Source organism: Myotis lucifugus, unplaced genomic scaffold (assembly GCF_000147115.1).
Source record: "Myotis lucifugus unplaced genomic scaffold, Myoluc2.0 scaffold_125, whole genome shotgun sequence".
In the NCBI taxonomy this organism is placed as follows: Eukaryota; Metazoa; Chordata; class Mammalia; order Chiroptera; family Vespertilionidae; genus Myotis; species Myotis lucifugus.
In genome coordinates, this window is record NW_005871173.1 from 3,637,615 (window position 1) to 3,659,361 (window position 21,747).

At 49.3% G+C, this 21,747-nt stretch overlaps 1 protein-coding gene across 3 annotated transcripts in view; it reads left to right on the forward strand.

The window, feature by feature from the left end:
• The window catches only part of TULP4 (tubby like protein 4), a 140,909-nt gene extending 119,527 nt beyond the window's left edge, over window positions 1-21,382 (forward strand). For all 3 annotated transcript variants that reach the window (XM_023758179.1, XM_023758178.1, XM_006093883.3), the window contains 8 exons: window positions 94-318; window positions 1,293-1,527; window positions 6,919-7,063; window positions 10,264-10,408; window positions 11,507-11,600; window positions 13,721-13,864; window positions 16,072-18,557; window positions 19,998-21,382. In XM_023758179.1, coding sequence (XP_023613947.1) covers window positions 94-318; window positions 1,293-1,527; window positions 6,919-7,063; window positions 10,264-10,408; window positions 11,507-11,600; window positions 13,721-13,864; window positions 16,072-18,557; window positions 19,998-20,114 — 3,591 coding nt within the window. In that variant the 3' untranslated portion in view covers window positions 20,115-21,382. The remainder of the gene's footprint in view (window positions 1-93; window positions 319-1,292; window positions 1,528-6,918; window positions 7,064-10,263; window positions 10,409-11,506; window positions 11,601-13,720; window positions 13,865-16,071; window positions 18,558-19,997) is intronic.
• The last annotated feature ends 365 nt before the right edge of the window (window positions 21,383-21,747 follow it).

A 21,747-nucleotide genomic window follows, 5' to 3' on the forward strand; every position in this document is an offset into this window, starting at 1 on the left:
AGTCCCTTTATTTTGCTTGAGAGAGGCATGCATGATCTTTCTTCGCTTACAAGAGTGAAAGCTTATGTGTGGTTGCCTTTCACTTCCTGGCAGCGCCCCATCATCTCCATCTGCTGGGGCCACCGGGACTCTAGGCTGCTGATGGCTTCGGGACCAGCCCTGTACGTGGTGCGTGTGGAGCACCGGGTGTCTAGCCTGCAGCTGCTGTGCCAGCAGGCCATCGCCAGTGCCCTGCGAGAAGACAAGGATGTCAGCAAGCTGGCCCTGCCCCCTCGCCTCTGCTCCTACCTCTCCACTGCCTTCATCCCCACCATCAAGGTAGAGCCCTCCTCCCTCCCTTCCCCTTACCTCCCCCCTCCTCCTCACCCTTGCAGAGAGGAGGGCAGAAACAGGGAAGAGGCTGAGAGTCCCAGAGCAGCAGCACAGAAGTCAGGTCTGCCCCCGACAGGTCTGGCGGGGGAGGTGTGTGGCTCTGCAGAGTCCGCACGTCCTTCCACACGTGCATCATCTTTAGTGTGTCCACCAGAGATTCACCTCGTGTGATGGACATCAGCTTTCTCATGGCAAAGGCAGGACTCTGAGCTCGATGTCATCCTGATGATCAGCTGCCTTATTCATTCATGACTTCCTGGCAGATGCTGCCATTATTCCCACCTGAGAAAGCAGGAACACGTTCCTAAAAGTTGGGTAACTTCCTCCATAGCTTCTTATGGGGATGGTCGAGATGGAGCCAGTCAGGGTGTGGGGCCTGCCATCCTCACACTGTGCTGAGGAGGAGCCACCCCCCGGCACTCGCTGCCAGACGTCTATGCTGATGGTAACCCCAAAACTGCTCTGTTTTCAGCTCTAGTGTGTGGACTTATCCGCCAGGTGCTGCTCAGGTCTGGGTTGCCCCTAACCTTGGGTTTTTTTCTGCGTTCTCTTTTTTGTATTCTGTCTCTGCTTCTAAGTATTAGATTGACTTGTGGGTTACGTTTTTCCTGAAACACAAGAGTTTTAGAATCTATTGTAATTTTTTTCTTTCAACCTGGCTGCATATTAGAATTACCTGGGGAGTTTTTAGACAACATACATGCCCAGGCCCACCCCCTAGAGATTGCAGTTTCATTGTCTGAGGTGGGATCCTGGCTCAGGTGTGTTTTTTAAAAGCTCCCAGCAGATTCTGATGTCCACCCAGAGTTACTAATCACCATTCCATGCCATGTAGGTAACCCCAATCGGGCCGCCAGGCAGTGTTCTGCCAGAGTCACCAGTGAGCCACACTCTCTCCCTTTTTTCTCTACGGCCTTCAGCCCCCCATTCCAGACCCTAACAACATGCGAGACTTTGTCAGCTACCCCTCGGCCGGCAACGAGCGCCTGCACTGCACCATGAAGCGCACGGAGGATGACCCAGAGGTGGGAGGCCCATGCTACACACTCTACCTGGAGTACCTGGGCGGGCTCGTGCCCATCCTCAAGGGGCGGCGTATCAGCAAGCTGCGGCCAGAGTTTGTCATCATGGACCCCCGGACGGATAGCAAATCAGGTGGGTTCCCTCACCGTAAGGCCTGGCGCCTAGTTGTCCAGTGTGGCTCCTGACAGCCCAGGCAAAGAGAATGCCCATGTGGATGTGGGCAGGCGTGGAACATCCTCGGAGCTATGCCATTTCCAAATGCCTGTGGAAGTTAATGGTTCTCTACACGTACTTTTTGATGGGACTTTCAACCACAGGATCAGCTTCATGTGGTGGGGCTGTCAGTGAAGGGGAAGCTGGCCCAGGGCTCTGGAGTGATCGGTTCCTCTTCCAGTGGATAGTGTTCATTGAGGGCCTCAATGTGCTGTTGAGACAACCAGCTTGTAATAGTGAGGTCTGTCCCTGCCCCCCCTCAAGCGAAGGATAGAATTAAAATTTCCAAACCTTCAGCCTACTCTCATCTCCTGCCACAGGGCTGCTCTGTCCCTCACTAATCGACTGTGAACTGCTTTGTCACTGATTACCAAGGAAAACTCCTTGCTCATTCATAAAGATCTTGTTTGATGAGCACTTCTCCCTTCCAGAACCCTTTCCTCTATAGCTTCGTTACTCGGCGGATGTACTCAGGGTGCTCCCTGCACACCTGTTCGTGCGATTCTGCTTTGTGAGCCTCTAGACCAGTGGTTCTCAACCTTCTGGCCCTTTAAATACAGTTCTTCATGTTGTAACCCAACCATAAAGTTATTTTCGTTGCTACTTCATAACTGTCATGTTGCTACTGTTGTGAATCGTAATGTAAATATCTGATATGCAGGATGGTCTTAGGTGACCCCTGTGAAAGGGTCGTTCGACCGCCAAAGGGGTCGCGACCCACAGGTTGAGAACCGCTGCCCTAGACAGAAGGACTTTGTTCTTTTTGTTTGTACTAACTATTCCTGCCCATTGTCCTCAGCCAGTGCCTGTTGAGGCCTGAGCGCCCGTCAGCAGTACCTGCCAGCTCAAACGTTCTGCCACCCCCTGACAGTAGACTGCACTCCCATGTCCTCTGTGCCTGTCCCCTGTCAGTCTGGCTGCTGAGATCCCAAGAGGCTGGGGCTCTGTCTGCCCCCGAATTCTGAGGGCCTGGGAGGAGGGAACTGAGTCATCTCTCTATCCCCAGTGCCTGGCAAGCACCTGACCTTGAAATAACATGAGTTAAATGAGGTCTGTTTGCATTAGTTTCACACTTGTTCTTCCCTGTCCTAACTCCCATTCATCCTCTCTCCCATAGACTGGCTTGTGCCCCTGGTTATGTCCCTGAAGCCACTGTGACCTCTGGTCTGACCGGAGTTATCCTAGAGGCACAGTGCAATGGCTTTTTCAACCTTGGCCTCATTTAACCACTCCAGTATTCAATTGGATTATTTTTTCTTTTGACTCATGTGATGAACTAGTACCAAGAGCAAGGAGAGCGAGCAGAATAAATGGGGGCTGATAGGGAGGCAAGCGAAAAGGGGGAGGAAGGAAGCAAAGTGAGAAAACCAGAAGGGCTGTGGGTGTGAATTTAGAAGAAAATGTGATTCTTAGGGGATGGAGGAAGAAAGGAGCCATTGAGGATTAGAGGTGACCGAAGGAGGGAAGGAAGTGCTAAAGGCACTGAACCAGCACACTCATCACGCCTTCTCATCTAGTGTCATTGTGGGTAAGGTTCCTCCCATGTATACAGTCATGTGAAACCCACACTCACAGTAAGTGCTGAAGGGAACTGACATGAATAGCTTGCTTCTGTCCCTGGGTGCATAATGTACCCACTAAAACACAGGGCAGAAGAAGCAGGCGGTGTGCTGTAGGGTGGACCGCCCATTGCCTCCTCCTCCTCCTCCTCATGCTTACCCACTCAGCTCACACCACACACCCCCTCATTCAGTTGTTAACAGTCCTTTGGGAAAGGGATGTTCTATTTTTGTGATTAAAATATTGAAAACGTTGAAAAGCAAAGCAAATCAGCAATACGTATTCAGTGACAGCTTTGTGCACTGTCCTGAGTCTCCTGTGGTCGTGAAGAAATACCAGGTGTGTCTGCTCTCACGCAGTGTATAATTCCTCTTGGGTGATAAGACAGCCTAACAGTTGAAAAGTTCAATAAAAAAGTCAAGATTTAAATATCTCAAGACAAGAACAGAAGACATGTCACAAGGCGGCAGCATATGACTAACGGCCAGCTGAATGGGCCATGGAAACTGGCTCAGAGGAGGAAAGGATTCCTGACTCCGGGAAGCCAGGAGCGTCTCCTGAGGAGAAGCTGGTTAAGTCAAGCCTCCACATCACTGTTTCCCCACCTCCTGGGAGGCTCTGGGCCTTATGCCCCTTCTGTGCGTTCAGAAGTGGTGAGGCCTAGAAATCTGTAACATAATGGGCACCCGGTGACTTATGCTCTAACGATTGAGGCCCACTGTTGTCAGTGTCCTCCAAGTAACTTAACAAATATGTTCCTCAAAATTACCAGTGTGTATTTTTATAATAGCATGAGTCCCAATAAAAAATACATATATTATAAATGAATATATATATGTATATATTTGGCAAAAATCCACAAGTTTTCAAAAGGAACCTTTAATCAGAGCTTGCTATGGACGGAATTATGTCCCCCCAGATTGCACATGTTGAAGCCCTAACCCTCAGGGTGACATGGCTTTTAGGGAGTAATTAGGATAAATGAAGCCTTAAGCATGGGGTCCCCATCCAATAGGATTGGTAGTGTAGTAAGAAAAAGAAGAGAGATCTCTCTTTCCATGCATATAATGAGGAAAGACCATGTGCAAACAGTATAAGGCTGCTGCCTGCAAGCCAGGAAGAGAGCCCTCACTAGGACCTGACCATGCCAACACCTGGATCTCAGGCTTTCAGCCTCCTAAACTGTGAGAAATAAGTTTCTGTGTGTAAGTCATCACAGTTATGGCAGCCTGAGCAAATTAAGACAGAATTTTAAATATCGAGTTGTTAAAACTGCATTTAAAGATTTTTTTAAATTATAATAATATATCTGATTCAGTTGCATATTTTGAAAAGCCTTCAATTTAAATGAAATAAGCACATTTTTGAAAACTGATAAAATTGGGATGTGAAGCCTCAGATAGTTCAAACTTTGGTTCTCAAAGGGCAATCCCAACTTATATTTTTCTACAACGTGGATGTTTGCTCCAGAATTTCCACAATAAATTGATGATATCACCTCTGTAGAACTAAGAGGTACATCTGGCCAACCAGCCCTGGCCTCCCAGCCTGTGGATCTGTGTGGTGACTGGATCGCTGGTTGTGTTGATGATCAGTGGCAGACAGGCGGGCTCAGGGCATGCGCTCCGAGAGCACACCCCCCTTTAGCCATGCTGTGGAGGTCCCCACTGTGCTCCTAGATGAACGGTGTCCACAACCTGGTGTGCTCAGGGGAATCCCTCAGAGCTTTAGCATCACCAGTGCTACCCCACACCCCAGGGTTCTGCTGCAGTCGGCGTGGGGTGCACAGGCAGCAGAACAAAGATCCCATTTTCTGTCAGGCAGCATTTACTGTCCCTGGGGCTGTTTTCATCTCTGTGGTTACAGCACGAGGCAAGACAGGCAACTCCTTCCCTCATGGACTTTATACACGGGTTGGGGAGACAACCCAAAAGTTAGCCGTGAATGCTTGTGTCCACCCCCCACTCAAATTCCTGTGTTGAAATCCTAACACCCAGTGTGACCAGATTAGGGGGTGGGGCCTCTGGGAAGTGACTAGGCAATGAGGGTGGAGCCTTTATAATGACAAGGTTAGTGCTTTATAAAAGAGGCTCCAGAAAGATCCCCAGCCCCTTCTGCCAAGTGAGGACACAGCAAGCAGTCGGCAGCCTAAAGAGGGCCGTGACCAGGACCAGCCATGCCAGCACCTGGTCCCATCCTTCCCGCCTCCAAACCGTGTGAAATACGTTCTGTTGGTTATCAGCTGCCCCACTCGTGGCGTTCATTATAGCAGCCTCAACGAGCTATGACATGAGTAATGGAAAAAGTGATGGTATAGCATCTGCAAAATCCTGGCATTAGCAGGAAGGTCAGAGGTTGAGTGGACTGTGCCTTAGTGAATTTCCTCAAGTCAGTGAACTAGTTCTGTGCAATGGACACGTGGAAGCAGTCTGCGGCCTTACATGCAGGTTTGAATCGTAGCCAAGCTTCCTCTGATGCAGTGACTCCTAAATTAAATAGTGAAGAACTGCTCAGGGCACGGGAATTAAGTCTTTTTACTTGATCGAACTCGAAGGCATACCACTGTAGCTTGCTGGAGTCGCGAGTTGTGCCTTCTGGTTCAGTAAGCGGTTTAAGAAGGGCTGATGCAGGCACACAGACTGGGCATCAGCCAGCCGCCTTCCACATTGTGTGCCGAGCTGTGCTGTTCACAGGTGTCACCGCCATATGTTCAGAAATTTAGAGATTGGATTGGATTAACAAACTCATCCTTTCCAATGTAAACAGTCCTTTCAAATGGTAAAATCACTCTCCTCCTATAAGTTATTTCAGAATGATTGAATGATTTGGCTTTTTTATTACCTGGTAAGGTTTTTTTGAGCCTTGAGGGAATGAGGTTTTAGTCAGCAAAACAGTGATTTTTGAAGAATGGGGAACTTCCAGTGAGGGCCACCCTGGGGTGTGGCGGGGGGAGGTGCATAGCAAGGATTTGGGTAAAGGCATGTGGGGGGATGTGAGGAAGGAGCAAAGGAGAAGGGATTTCGAGGAGGATATCAGACGGGAGCTTCGTCTACTTAGCAGTTTTGTGATGGCCCCACCTCTGTGCGTATCACTTTCTGCCTTGGGGCCTCCAATCTTCTGCCTGGTGACCAGTGTGCAGAGTTACCTTTAGTGGCTTCCATGCAGGAACCCTCAGTGGAACCCAGAGCTGCCCTGAAAGTCCTACTGTACAGGCTTCCCTGCAGCCATTGCAAACAGCTCCACCAGCGGGAGAGCCAGGCCCCCACAGGCAACCTTGGGGCAAGGCCAGCAGACTGTTCTACAAGCCAGACATGGCGGCTCCATCAGGAGCAGGCCCGGACCCAACAGGGCCTTCCCAGGTCCCAGGTCAGAAATCGGTTTTGGGGGGGAGTCCCTGAGTCAGCAAGACCCTCTCTCAGGTCTGGGCAGCCCACAAGTCCCTGACACCTGGTGTGTCATAAGGACAACAGTGAAGCCATTTGGGTTTCAGCTGTTGGCACAGTAAAGTACTGGATTATGTTGTACATTTCAGGGCATTAAAATACTGTGCCCATTTGATAAATGTAGAAGTAATTGCCTACTTTTGCTTAGAAAATATAATAGCATAAAAATGTAAAAGGCAACAGTACTCTGTTTCTTTCTATTTCACTCTCTGAACTTAAATGATGGCCTGTCCTTTAGTTCCTAGTAATGATCGTTGTTAGGGTCTAATGTCACTTCCCTTAAACTTGCTGGTTGGTGTCTTACCAGATGAAATCTATGGGAACAGCTTGATCTCTACCATGATCGACAGCTGCAACTGCTCGGACTCCAGTGACATCGAACTAAGTGATGACTGGGCTGCCAAGAAATCTCCCAAAATCTCCCAAGCAAGCAAATCACCCAAACTCCCAAGGTAATCTCCTCTGCGGGGTGTTTGCCCCTTGTGTTGTGTCCCTGGAGGCGAATGTGTTGTGCCTGTAGCAGAATCCCGTTGAAACCAACTCCAGGTGCCGAAACCGGTTTGGCTCAGTGGATAGAGCGTCAGCCTGCAGACTGAAAGGTCCCAGGTTCGATTCCGGTCAAGGGCATGTACCTGGGCTGCGGGCACATCCCCAGTAGGAGATGTGCAGGAGGCAGCTGATCGATGTTTCTCTCTCATCGATGTTTCTAACTCTCTATCTCTCTCCCTTCCTCTCTGTAAAAAATCAATAAAATATATTTAAAAAAAAAAAAAAGAAAAAGAAACCAACTCCAGGAGAACACAGAGAGACCCGCACCCCCACATTCATCCGGAAGGTCAGCCTGCAGTGGCTACAACTTACCTTCTTTCTTCGGGACAGAAAAAGACACCCAGTGGGAAGTTTGCTAAACCCCAGGGCTTCTCTGGGGTCAGTGCTGGTGGCGGGTGGCACAAGGTGGCCAGAGCCCCCAGGCATACAGTTTGAGAAAGTTAGGAAAAGGTTTTGCAGTGTAGGTAATGTGTTGAAAAGATTGTCAGATTCAATACCTATAATGCTGTAATTAGAGGGCAAATAGTAAACAAACAAAAACTCTAGGCCCTACAGTTTATTTTAAAAATCGAAACGAGCTGTAAGATAGAAGGAAGGGCCCTGGTGTCACAGGTAAGAAGCATCACCTTTCTCATCCTGGCGTCACTACCCGTGGGCTGTGTAAATGGACAAATCCTGACTGGATACTCATGTCATTCTCTGTAGAAGTTCATGGGTAGACCAGATCTTCACTAAGATAGAGACCTTCTAGCTTAAAATTCTGTGATGCCGTGCAAGATTAAAGTACAGGTTGCATACAGATACAGACCTGCCCAGATCTGAAACACGTAATTCATTGTGCAGCTGGTTAAGGCAGTTTTGTCACCACCCTGATGAAGTTAAAGAACATTCCATCATTCCAAAAGCTCCCTGTGCAGCCTCCCATTCGATCCCCACTCTCTAGAATAATCACTGTTCTAACTTCTGTCACCATAGACTAATTTTGCTTCTACTTGACCTTCACATAAATGGAACCAAACAATACATGCTCTTTTATTTGACTCCTTTGCTTATTATAATGATTTTGAGATTCACTCATGTTGTTGTGTCTAGCAATAGTTTTTTGTTGCTGTGGAATTCCACTATAATGAATATACTACAATTTGTTTACTCCATTTACAAAGTCATGGGTTTTGGTAGTTTACAGTTTGGGGCTATGATGAATTAAACCATTATAGACCTTCTTCTTTTTTTTTTTTTATTGACCTTCTTGTACACATCTTTTTGTGGACAGGTGTATGCGTTCATCTGAGGCATGTGCTTAGAAGGAAAATTGCAGGGCCTTGGGGTAGCTGTGTGTTCAACTGTACTGGAAACTGCCAAACAGTCTTCCAAGGGGCCTATACTATTGTGGGTTCCACCAGCAAAGTATGAGAGTGCCAGCTGCTTTCCTTCTCACCTACAATTGTATCGCCATTTTTTTAAAATGATTTTACCCATTCTGGGGGGTGTGCAGTGTCATTGTAGTTTAATGACTGATGATGCTAAAAGGCTCTTACATGTTTATTGGCCATTTGAGCATCTTCCTTTGTGAAGTGTCTATTCAAGTCTTTGGCCCATTTTTTATTGCATTGTTGTGCTTTTTTTGAGTTGTAAGATTCTTTATGTATTCTAGCTATGACTCCTTGTCAGACATGTGCACTCTCATGTAGTCTAATGCATATATGAATTTCTTCATTGGGATGGGTCTTTCTTTGCCCTGGTTCGGAGACCTGTGTCCACCGTGAGGTGGAGACACTCTTCCATTCCCTTCCAGAAGCTTTGTCGTGTTAGCTCTCACTTGGATCTCACGTTAATTCTGGTGTGTAGTGTGAGTTGGAGGTCAGTGTTCATTTTCCCCATATAGACAGCCAGTTGCTTCAGCAATCTGGTTGATTTTTTTTCATCTTTGTTCTAAGCTTGTTAAAATTACGAATAAAATTATGAACTTTCCTACACTCCTATAGTGTTTTGGGTTTTCTTGTAACTTAAGCAGAGAGGACATTTAACAAAAAGTGACTAAACCCTTCACCTATGAAGGACCTTTTAAGATTTCTGGATGTTGCCATTCCCATAGTTCATCCTCCTTCCTTTCGTCTTTCCCTGCGTTGAGTCCCCTACATGCAGCAGGCAGGCCAATCACCTCACACAGGGCTTTCACCAGCTCAGTCCCCGCGCTCCCGTCCTGTGGATGCTGGTGTCTTATCGGGCTCAGTAGTAATGGGAAGTGTAAGGCCTTTCTTTCTTAGAATGTCATCAACCTCGCCACGTTCATTTTTATAACTCTCTCTTTGGGTTAGACTGGCAGACCACAGATGGAACATAGAACCAAAAGGCTGCAGAGCCCTGGCTGATTTGGCTAATGGATAGACCATCCACCCACAGACTGAAGGGTCTTGGGTTTGATTCCAGTCAAGGGTACATACCTCGATTGCAGGCTTCATCCCCAGCCCCAGGTCAGGGCGCATGCGGGAGGCCGCCAATCATTGTGTCTCTAACACTGACGTTTCACTCTCTCTCTGTCTCTCCCCATCCTTTCCCATCTCTCTAAAAATCAATGGAAAAATATCCTCCAGTGAGGATTAACCAAAAAAGGGGGAGGGGGCTTCAGAAAAACTTGCATTCCACTGAAATATTTAATTTAAATATTGCAGGCCTGAAATGCTAGGTCTGTTGAAATCCAATGTTGTACTAGGAATTGTAAGATGCCATTTCCTTCGAGATTGATTTTGTAGACCCCTGGCAGAAGATGTGGACATTTCTAAATTTACTGTAAGTTGGTAGAAAGTGAAAGATAGTTAATTCTGTGCGATTCCTTACAAATGAATTGCTTAATCTAATCTCACTATCTTTTAAAATATGGGTTATTCAGTATATAATTCTGTCCTACTTTTCTCCTGTTCATGAAGCAAAAATAGGTGGGAGGGACTTGGTTAAATCAGGGGGCCTGGCTCCTAAGAATGTGACACCCGTGGGTGACTGCTGGAAGGCGAAGGGGCACGCCAGGAGTGCAGGTGCCTTCCGGCCAGGGTGGCACACGCCTCCCATGCGGTGGGTGCCTCACCCTCCCGCCTCGCCTCTGCAGGATCAACATCGAGGCTCGGAAGTCACCCAAGTTGTCCCGGGCCGCTCAGGAGATGTCCAGGTCCCCGCGGTTGCCCATGCGCAAGCCCTCCATTGGCTCGCCCAGCCTGACGCGAAGAGAGTTTCCCTTTGAAGACATCACTCAGGTAGCGTCTGGGTTCCGGGTTGGTCACGTGTACCTGATGCGCCACAGCTCTTTCCCCTCCCCAGTGTGGGCTCGGTGACGGCCAGGCCCTCGCTACCCCCGCCCCAGGCCTGTCCCTACGACTCCAGACACCAGTTAGATCATGAGAGCCCCATGGGTCCTCCTCACCACTCCTGCCTTCAGGCAGGCCCATGACTCTGCTCCCCCTCCCACAGGACGTCCTTGCAACCTTAGACGCCTCCCCCTCACCCCCCAGATGACACAGCCACAGCTGCCTCTTCCCGCCTTTGTGCCTTTGCTCTGCCTTGGCCACCGGGAGCCTGCGCACTCCCAGACCTACCTCCCCCTCCTCGAGAAGGCTTTCCCCTGCCTGGCTCAGCACAGTGACTGCAGAGCCTCTAGGTCAGAACTCCCTGTCACTCTCCCCAGTGACTCCTCGTGTGCACACCATCCCTGGCCCTCTCATCAGGGCGTAGGCTCTGTGGGGAGCTGTGTTGTAGACAGTTCGTTGCCGTTGGGTACACACACACGCGGGCGTGGCTAGGCACAGAGATAACTTTTTTTTTTATGTTATCACACAAGTAGTCAGCTGAACTTTTACAATACGCAAAAAACCATGTTTGAGGCCAAGCGTCTCTGCCTAGCTATGGAATTGTGCTAGACAGAGATAGTTATGCATCAGTTGCTTTAAGCAGGGGGAACAGAGATAACTTTTAATTATTTTTAACTTCATTGACTGAGAAAACAGATCATGGGATAGTTTCAGGAAGGGTCAGGGCAGCTGATGTTTTTAGAAGAAACATCAGAGATAAAAATGGATTCAGAGCCAGGTACCGTCTCTCGTTCAGTGACTGCGGAAAGGCGAGGTGAAGGTGAATGGGCCCAAATCCCACTGGTGGCCAGTGGTCTGACACCCACGCAGACACACTGGGACCTGCCTGCCTCTGTAAACCAGGGCTGGCCGGCTTACAGTGGTGGGCGAAGTGGGGGAGGAGCGTTTCCGTGGGAGCACCTGTGGCTTTCTCAGCAGTGTTAGCATTCCTATTGATAGGAAATGTGGCGATAGACAGTAAGTTTCTTCCCCTCTTTTCTTCCACAGCACAACTATCTTGCTCAGGTCACGTCTAATATCTGGGGAACCAAGTTTAAGATTGTGGGCTTGGCTGCTTTCCTGCCAACCAACCTCGGTGCAGGTAAAACCATGTCCTGTGTTTGGCTCCATGTCCTAGTTGAAACTCAGACTGAAAAAACAAAGTCAATTTTCAGTGGGCTAAAATAGAAAATGAGCTCATATGACATCGAAAGATTAGCATGAAACTTCGACTACAGCCACTATGATGTCACAAAAAATCAGAATAATCACTCAGATTGGTTTTGCCAGTGGTGCTTTCATTTTTTAAAATATCATCCCTGCCCTGGCTGGTGTTCTCTGTGGTTAGAGCACCGGCCTGTATTCCAAAGGGTCTCAGGTTTGATTCCCAGTTAAGGACAAGTACCTGGGTTGCAGGTTCAATCCCTGCCCTCCATCAGGGTGCATGAGGGAGGCAGCCAATCAATGTCTCTCTCTCACATGGATGTTTCTCTCCCTTTCTTTCTCCCCCTCCCTCCCACCCTTCCTTCCACTCTCTCTGGAAAATCAATGGGAAAAATATTCTCTGGTGAGAATTAACAACAAAATCATCCCTAACTTATAAAAATGACAGAAATAGCTGAAATCTCTATCAAAGATCTCAGATTTTTTATAGACTTCTGTTTTTGTTTTTGTTTTTGTTTTTGTTTTTATTTCTGGCCATTCACTGTGAGCAGGTTTTGGTACCAGTATCTTTAAGTCCTTGAAGAAAGCATTAGACTATAAGAAGCAGCTGGCTGGCTGTGAGCGCAGCTTAGTGGTGAATCTTCAAAGATGTCATTTCTAAGTAACAAGTCAATATCCTTTCATGAGAGGAACACGTGAATAACCCTGTAATGACCACTGGATTGGAAAGTCATCTCAGCCAGCGCCAGTCCAAGCACCAGCCTTACAAAGGAACTTCAGAAAGAAGGCCTGCTGTGCCATGGGAATGCTGGCCAGTCAGCCACCAGGCCAGGACAGTGATAGCTGTGGAGTTGGAACAAAAGAAAAAAAATGAACAATAGTAGTAAATAGTAGGCCACAGGAAGTAGTGTTAAACAGAGTTGACAGGCAATTTCATCCTGATTTTAACCTACAGATTCATTATTTTTTTTTAAATTTATTGATTTGAGAGAGAGAAACATCGATTTGTTGCTCTATCCATCCATGCGTTTATTGGTTGACTCTGGTATGTGCCCTGACACGGGATTGAACCCCCCAACCTTGGCATATTAGGATGCTGCTCCTACCAAGTGAACCACCCGGCCAAGGCCAGATTCATTATTTTTTTTAACTTATTTTATCTCCTCTAAATATTTTAGTTGCAATTTGGCTTTCTCTTAAATATCTCTGTTAATTAAATTAATCTTAGAGTTTAAAGAAACCATGTGGAAGTTCCTGATAAATCTCTATACGATCATGAAATTGAAAGTTATTAAGACAAGAATCCAGTCCTGAATAAAGGCAGCATTTTATTTCTACCTGATGCACGTCACCCCTTATCATCTCATAGTTGCTCTCAAACAGCTGCGTGGTCGCCCAAGATTGTCCTGAGCTTGGCAGTCTGGTTATCACAACTGTTTTCACTAAATCATCTTTCCGATTACAAGTAAGCTTTTTAAAAATATCTGTCATGCCCTACCTGGTTTGGCTCAGTAGATAGAGCGTCGGCCTGCGGACTGAAGGGTCCCGGGTTCAATTCCAGTCAAGGGCACATGCCTGGGTTGCAGGCTTGATCCCCAGTGGGGGGTGTGCAGGAGGCAGCCAATCAGTGATTCTCTCTCATCATTGATGTTTCTGTCTCTCCCTCTTTCTTCCTCTCTGAAATCAATAAAAATATTTTTTATAAACAAATAAATAAATAAATAAAAATATCTGTCATAACCCCAGCTCACTCCAAAAAAAAGAATTTAAGTCTCAGATAGGTTTTTAACATTCTAAATGTGTGGTTCTATAGACAAACCATTGACAAAGTGGTTGGGCTAGACCAAAAATGTGGTGTCGGTGAACCCAGACTGTGGCTGGGGTGGCTGGTTGTGCCCCAGGAGAGATGGGGAGCTGCTCTCAGGCTGGCCTGCGTGTGCAGACGGTCTTTGGACGGCAGGGGTCCCCCCTCCCCCGCCCTTTCTCTGGCTGTGACCCTGTTGATGCCCTGGCTGTCGTCCTTATGTCTCTACTGACTGTCTCCTCTCCTCCCACCAGTAATCTATAAAACCAGCCTCCTGCACCTCCAGCCGCGGCAGATGACCATCTATCTCCCGGAGATCCGGAAGGTTTCCATGGACTACGTGAACCTGCCTGTCTTCAACCCCAATGTGTTCAGTGAAGACGAAGATGACTTACCAGGTGTGCTCACACAGGACACCTAGTTGTCAGGGCCCTCTCTCAGTGGGAGCCTCCCGGGTAGGATCTGAAAACGGCCCCTTACTTGGAGGGCAGAGAGAGACCGTAGAAAGACAGGCCACTCCAGATGGGTCGGTGGCAGTTTTAATGAGCAAGGGGACTTATGAGGCTTACCTTGGGCGGCTGTAAGACTGGCAGATTCCACTCCCACTGCCAGAATCTTAAAAGTTTATGTAGAGGCCCTAATGGGTCAGTCACATACACCATCCAGCTTATACATTTTCAAATATCTATACAGTGGGGCCTTGACTTACGAGTGTCCCGACTAACGAGTTTTTTGAGATACGAGCCGTCTCTCGGCCGATTTTTTGCTCTGAGTTGCGAGCTAAAATTCGGGTTACGAGCCAGCTTCAGATACCCCACCACTAGTTGGCGCAGCGAATGTCACAGTGAACGCCACAACTTCAGCCCAGCATCACGTGTCTCACTCGTTCACTTTTTGATTTGACATACGAGTAATTTGAGTTACGAGCTCCGTCACGGAACGAATTAAACTCGTAAGTCAAGGCCCCACTGTAGTGTTTTTTACTGGGAGATCCTATTTTGGTTAATAGATTATAATGATTTTTAATTAGCCTGCCAATTATTTGTATGTAACTATTCTCAAAAAAATCCACCTTCAATTTTATAAACGCTGTAAAGACTCCTCTACGTCTATCCAAGCAGGTTCTGAAAGTCCCTGGTTTCTGAGCCAGAAGAAACCCCACATTCTCGGATCTGGTCGTTCCGAACAGCAGGTCCTCGTGGTGGAGCGGAGAGGGACGTGCATCCGCCTCGGCTCTGAATTGGGGGAGTGGTTGACCTTCTCTCAGCCCAGGTTTTTACTGTAAAGTGACCTGTGCTTTCTGACAGGAGCCGTCCGAGGTGGAGCCCATGCTCTGGATGGCCACAGTCCCAATAGCGGGGCTTGCAGCCACACTCACCTGCAGTGTGCGGAGGCCCCACAGCTTGCGCTTCCTGGCACGTCCCCTGCTGTTTCAGAATGTGGGGTTTAGAAGTCTCTCTCAGTCTCCCGAACGTCCTCCCTGCTCTCTGATGCTCAGCCCTTTCTGCTGCTGTGGTTCCCCGTGAGAGGAGGGAACATTTTGTCTCAGGACTTACACTCAATGCTGGTGACACGGCAAAGAGACTCCCCTTTAGCAGGGACGATGCCTGCCCGCAGTATTCCATACAGATGAAAGGAGGGGTTTGAAGAGGGACAATAGGAAACTTGAGACAGGACCCAGACCCCTGCAGCCAGGTGAGAGTTACATCTCACTAGAGGACTACCTCAGGGAGGGGCCATCTCTTACAGGAACCAAGGTGGGCTTAGCTTTTGATGAACCAACTGGCTTCATTCTGTAATTCTGGTGAAAGGCCAGCCAGCCTTTACAGTGACCCTTTAAATTCTATTTCCTGCTCATTCTGGTTGGCACACAGCACTCAGGGAGGCCCAGGTAAGCAAAGTTGCTCACAGCCACTTTAGACAGGGCAGGCGGAATGGGGGCTCTGGGCACCTGCCAGTATCTGCCGGTCATTGCTCAAGTGTGTACCCTAAGTTCTCACCACTCACAGACAGGATATGCTAACCCCAACCTTACATACTGTTTGAAATGCTAAACAGCAGATAAATTAGGAAATGAGCCTTCCCCTAATACACAGATTTGCTGTGTGTTCTTTTTATTGGTTTCTATACTCCATTTTACATGTTCTATTACAGGAACTTAATTTACATGGAAATTTCAGATACACGTCTGCTGTTTGCTACAGGCACATTCCACATTGACCAATATCCATGGAGAAACCTCCTCGGATTATCATGAGTACAAAGCGTCTTTAAACAATTAAGTATTTGCCATGGTATCATTTGAGCACGTGGTGCCAAATTGAGAAGGTTCAAAAGTGTATTCTTTGAAAAGCCCTGCCAGTGCCTTTAGCTAACGGGTGAGGACAGGCTGCCTACAGGACCTACCAGTGGCCTGGTGCCCTTCCAGAAACACCAGAGAAGCTTCATGTAACTTGTGTGAACAGATCAGCTTTCCCCCAGCAAAAGCATGTCCGTCTAATTGCATTTGTAGACAAAGGTCTGGATGAATTGAGAGGTGTTACTTATTCCGACCCAGGTCCATGGTACTATTTGTGAGCAGCTTGTTTTTCTCACTTCCTTCCAGTGACGGGAGCATCTGGCGTGCCTGAGAACAACCCACCTTGTACCGTGAACATCCCTATCGCACCCATCCACAGCTCAGCGCAAGCCATGTCCCCCACGCAGAGCATCGGGCTGGTACAGTCCCTGCTGGCCAATCAGAACGTGCAGCTGGACGTCCTGACCAATCAGACCACGGCCATGGGCGCAGCTGAGCACGCCAGTGAGAATGCCACCCAGTACCCGGTCTCCAACCGCTACTCCAGCCCTGGACAGGTGATCTTCGGGGGCGTAGAGATGGGCCGCCTCATCCCGAACCCCCCGCAGCTGTCCCTGCTGCCGCCTGCACAGGGGCCCGTCCAGCTGTCGGTGGTGGAGCACGGAGACCGCGAGCACGAGCACCTGCAGAAGCCCGCCAAGGCGCTGAGGCCGCAGCTGGCTGCCGAGGGGGACGCCGTGGTGTTCGGCGCCCCCCAAGAGATCCAGGTGGCAAAGTTGAACCCCCCACCGCCCTACCCAGGCACCATCCCTGCCGCCCCCACCACTGCGCCACCGCCGCCCCCGCCCCCACCCCCGCAGCCCCCTGTGGATGTGTGCTTGAAGAAGGGCGACTTCTCGCTGTACCCCACGGCCGTGCATTACCAGCCGCCCCTGGGCTACGAGAGGATCACCACCTTCGACAGCAGCGGCAACGTGGAGGAGGTGTGCCGGCCTCGGACGCGGATGCTCTGCTCGCAGAACACCTACACCCTCCCCGGCCCAGGCAGCTCGGCCACCCTGAGGCTCACTGCCACCGAGAAGAAGGTGCCTCAGCCCTGCACCAGCGCCACCCTGAACCGCCTGACGGTCCCGCGCTACTCCATCCCCACGGGAGACCCGCCCCCCTATCCCGACCTGGCGGGCCCGCTGGCCTCCAGCCGGGTCTCAGCGCAGCGGCTGGACGGAGGCCTCATTCACGCCACGCTGCGCAGGAATAACCGCGAGGTGGTGCTCAAGGCGGCGGCGCCTGCTGAGCCCCCGCGGGTGCACCCGCCCCTGCAGCACCCGCACCCGGCCAAGCCCAAGGGCACAGCACAGTTCCCCTTGCGGCCCCCGGCAGCCCTCTACACCTGCAGTCAGTGCAGTGGAGGGGGTGCGGCCGGCGCAGGGGGTGCGCAGGCGGCCAGCACCTCCCCGCTGGCCTCGCAGTCCTCCTACAGCCTCCTGAGCCCGCCCGAGGGGGCCCGAGAGCGCACCGACTATGTCAACTCAGCCTTCACCGAGGATGAGGCGCTGGCCCAGCACTGTCCGGTGGAAAAGCCGCTGCGGCACCCCCCACTGCCTGAAGCTGCTGTGGCCGTGAAACGGCCGCCCCCTTACCAGTGGGACCCTGTGCTGGGGGAGGACATTTGGGTGCCTCAGGAAAGGACGGCACAGACTGGAGGGCCCAACCCCCTGAAACTGCCCCCACTGGTCGTCGGTCAGAGCCAGCACCTGGACGTGTCCCGAGTGCCCTTTATCTCCCCCAAGTCTCCCACCAGCCCTACTGCCACTTTCCAGACGGGCTATGGGATGGGAGTGCCGTATCCAGGAAGCTATAACAACCCCCCTTTGCCAGGAGTTCAGGCTCCCTGCTCCTCAAAAGATACCCTGTCCCCAACACAGTTTGCACAGCAGGAGCCCGCTGTGGTCCTGCAGCCGGCCTACCCTCCCAGCCTGTCCTACTGCACCTTGCCCCCCATGTACCCCGGAAGCAGCACGTGCTCAAGTTTACAGCTGCCATCCATCGCCTTGCACCCCTGGAATTCCTACAGCGCGTGCCCGCCCATGCAGAACCCCCAGAGCACTCTCCCCCCCAAGGCACACTTGGTGGTGGAGAAGCCCCTGGTGTCCCCACCACCACCCAGCGACCTCCAAAGCCACCTGGGTACAGAGGTGATGGTAGAGGCCTCAGACAACTTCCAGGAGGTCCTCTCTCTGACGGAAAGCCCAGTCCCCCAGCGGACAGAGAAATTCGGGAAGAAGAACCGGAAGCGCTTGGACAGCCGAGCAGAGGAAGGGAATGTTCAGGCCATCACTGAGGGCAAAGTGAAGAAGGAGGCGCGGACTCTGAGTGACTTTAATTCCCTGATCTCCAGCCCCCGCCTGGGGAGAGAGAAAAAGAAAGTGAAGAGTCAGAAAGACCAGCTGAAGTCGAAGAAGTTGAATAAGACGAACGAGTTCCAGGACAGCTCGGAGAGTGAGCCAGAGCTGTTCATCAGCGGGGACGAGCTGATGAACCAGAGCCAGGGCAGCAAGAAGGGCTGGAAGAGCAAGCGGAGCCTGCGCACAGCCAGCGAGCTGGACGAGTTCAAGTGCCGGAAAGCCAGCGAGAGGGAGGACGGGCGGCTGGGCAGCCAGGGCTTCGTGTACGTGATGGCCAACAAGCAGCCTCTCTGGAACGAGGCCACCCAGGTGTACCAGCTGGACTTCGGGGGGCGCGTGACCCAGGAGTCGGCCAAGAACTTCCAGATCGAGCTGGAGGGGCGGCAGGTAAGGGTGTCCCCGGGCCTGGCCGGAGTCGAGGCTTCTCTGGGTTTTTAAAACCAGGTAAAGGGTCTCGGTGCTTTGGCCTTTGAGGATCATTTTCCAAAGGCCACCGGTGAAATGTGGAAACCAACTGACCCTCTTAGATGGGGGCCAATTCTCTCCCCCCTGGGCCCCCCTGCTTTTCTTAGTTAAATCAGTAGTCACCTGTCACCTTATTATGCCAGTAAATGTTTCACAGCTGAGCCACATAGTAAGGTTTAATTACATTTGCTTTTTTATTGTATAGGTTTTTTTTCTAGACATAATAATTACCTTTCTCTATGTATTTATTGCTAAGTCATTCCCCAGTCCTGTGGCAGGATGTAAATCTCCTCTCAGTACAGTTAAACTCGGTGGGTAATTTGTCAGTTCTTTCTGCTCCAACCCAGAATGCTTGCTCTAGCCCTGTGGCATAGCTGTTGTGCTGGGACTACCCTTCTCTACTATCCTGGGAATTCCCTTCACCTCTCATATTTAAATCCCATTTTCATTCATTCACCCAAAGAATATTTATTGAGCACCTGCTATATGCCTGGCAAGCTTCCGAGCAAGGAGTTGGCAAACTGGCCCACGGGCCAATCTGGACTGCTTCCTGTTTTCATAAATACATTTCTAACTGCTGTGAGTACAGAAATGAAAGCAGTGAGGTCAACAGAAAGGCCCCGGCCTCATGGAGTCTACAAAAATGGAAGAAAGACCACAAATAAAAAACATGTAATGTGACAGTTATGTGATGGTCACAGCAAGTACTGAAATGACCAAGGAAAGCAGGCTGGGGAGGTGAGCATGATGGGAAGGAGGTGTGCTGTGTTTGTCCCTCTCTGAGCAGTGACATTTGACAATGACAGTTGATATTCCTCTTAAGCCTCTTTCAGCTTATAGATTCTTCTTTCTGCTTTCTCCTGTCTGTCTCCTTGGTGAGGAAACCACTTCATTTGACCTGTGGAGCTTCCCACGCCCTGAATTTTGCTCCCTGTCTCCCCGCTGCATTGTTTAACATGTTCCTCCATTCCTTTGTTTCTGACAAACTCATAGTTAGAATTAGAAGCCTCCCAGAGTCACTTTTGTTGGCAAAAATAACTCCTAGACCAGCGGTTCTCAACCTGTGGGTCGCGACCCCTTTGGCGGTCGAACGACCCTTTCACAGGGGTCGCCTAAGACCATCCTGCATATCAGATATTTACATTACGATTCATAACAGTAGCAACATTACAGTTATGAAGTAGCAACGAAAATAATTTTATGGTTGGGTCACAACATGAGGAACTGTATTTAAAGGGCCAGAAGGTTGAGAACCACTGTCCTAGACCATGCTGTCTGCCTCCATCACGAGCCGCACAGACCTAGTTGCCCTGTTCCACCTTGTTTTCTTATAATGTCTTTGCTTCGATGCCCTCCCTCCAGGTGATGCAGTTTGGAAGGATCGATGGCAATGCATACATTCTGGACTTCCAGTACCCCTTCTCCGCTGTGCAGGCCTTCGCAGTGGCCCTGGCCAACGTGACGCAGCGCCTCAAATGAAGAGACTGGCTTGGGAGCAGAAAGAGACAGAGGAGCCTTTTCAGAGAGGCCTGATCACAGATGGCAGAGGAGCCCGCAGGGGGCTGGGTGCCTGGGGACCAGAAGACAAGAGCAAACTGGAAAAGTCTCCCAGGCCCAGGAGAGGGCACTGCCCGTTAGCGTTGTCGTTTGTTTGGGCTTTTTTATTCTTTATTGTCTTTCTTTTTAATCAAACAAAACAATACAGAAGAGAGGTGTTTGGAAGCAAAGATACCAGGCACCTGGTGTTTTTTTGGAAACATAATTGATTGTGGTAATGTCCCACTGGGCTTGCTTATGTCAGCTACACAAACGGGTCCTTCGGAAGGAAGACAGACTGCATTATAGCCTGCTATTCTTTTAGACATACGGAGTGTGCATTCTTCTCATCCTCCACAACATCACTAGTGTACAATCAAAACCCTTTTTTTAAAAAACACATCCGAAACCCTGAAGGTACAGGTTCTCTTGAGGGACAACATTTAATTCACACATGTTAATGTTACTCCCCTAAAGGTGACTTGATCAATGAAGGGTATTTTGGCAAACACACTGTTTGACTAATAAAAGTAGGCTTTCTACAGGGGCACTGCTACCAGGTATGAGTAGGATATGCTCCTGATAGTGTGGGGGAAGGGATGACGGGCGAGGAGGAATATCCTGCTCATGCACACATGACGAGTTCCGTAGTGTGACTTGAAATAGTACAAGGGCTATGCTCCTCTCTGGAGGATGTTGACATTGAAGACTCCACTAAGTTTTGTAATATGTCATAATTCCATGGGTTCAGTCTGACTGGTTTGAGGAGAAGGTAGGAGAGAAACGTGGCAAGGTCCCAGGGTGCGGTGGGGGCTGTAGTTTTCTCCGCTGGAGCCGGCGAGTCACTGGGTACCCTCTGGCTGAGAAGTAACATTTACTCCCTCTCCTCTTTTATTGTTGACTCTGAAATGTGACAGTAGACGTTATCCTTCCCATCAGACAACACTATTCTACACTTCCTTTCTCTAAAAATGCTAACGATGCTGATTTGAAAGCGCTCCTTTCCTCTTTCAGCTACATTAAAACTCAATTGACTAGAAATGTGTTTCAACAGGTTAAAAATGTAAGCAAAAATGTTTAAGCATTTGCCAGGGTATCAAAAGGCAGAGTTATGGTCATCTCTTGCACCATCTTCTCCAAGAAAACAGTTGTTTATTAACTGTGCAGACTATTTATAGAGATGAACCTCTGGGACAGCATGGGTAAAATTGTAGTATTTAAGGCAGTTGCTGGTTAATTGCAGAAGAAAAATCCACTGAGATTATCTTTTCCCACCTCACCCCGTCCTCAGCAGACACCCTGGGCAGTACTCAGCCCTGGTGACAAGACCCAGTGCATGTTCTCAGTTGTTTGTATCTGTGAGGTGTTTAGGGCAGGAGCACAAGAACTATCCTGTTTGGATTTTGTTTGAAAACAGAAAAGTGGAAAACTACAAAAAAATATTTTTTTAAAAAAATTTTAATTCCATGTTTTAGTTTTGAAATATGTTCTTAATTCCCTGTTTTGGTTTAAAAATTAGAAAAGAAACTGTCCCATTCCTTTCCCAGAACAAGATGGCATCCATCATGCACCATCC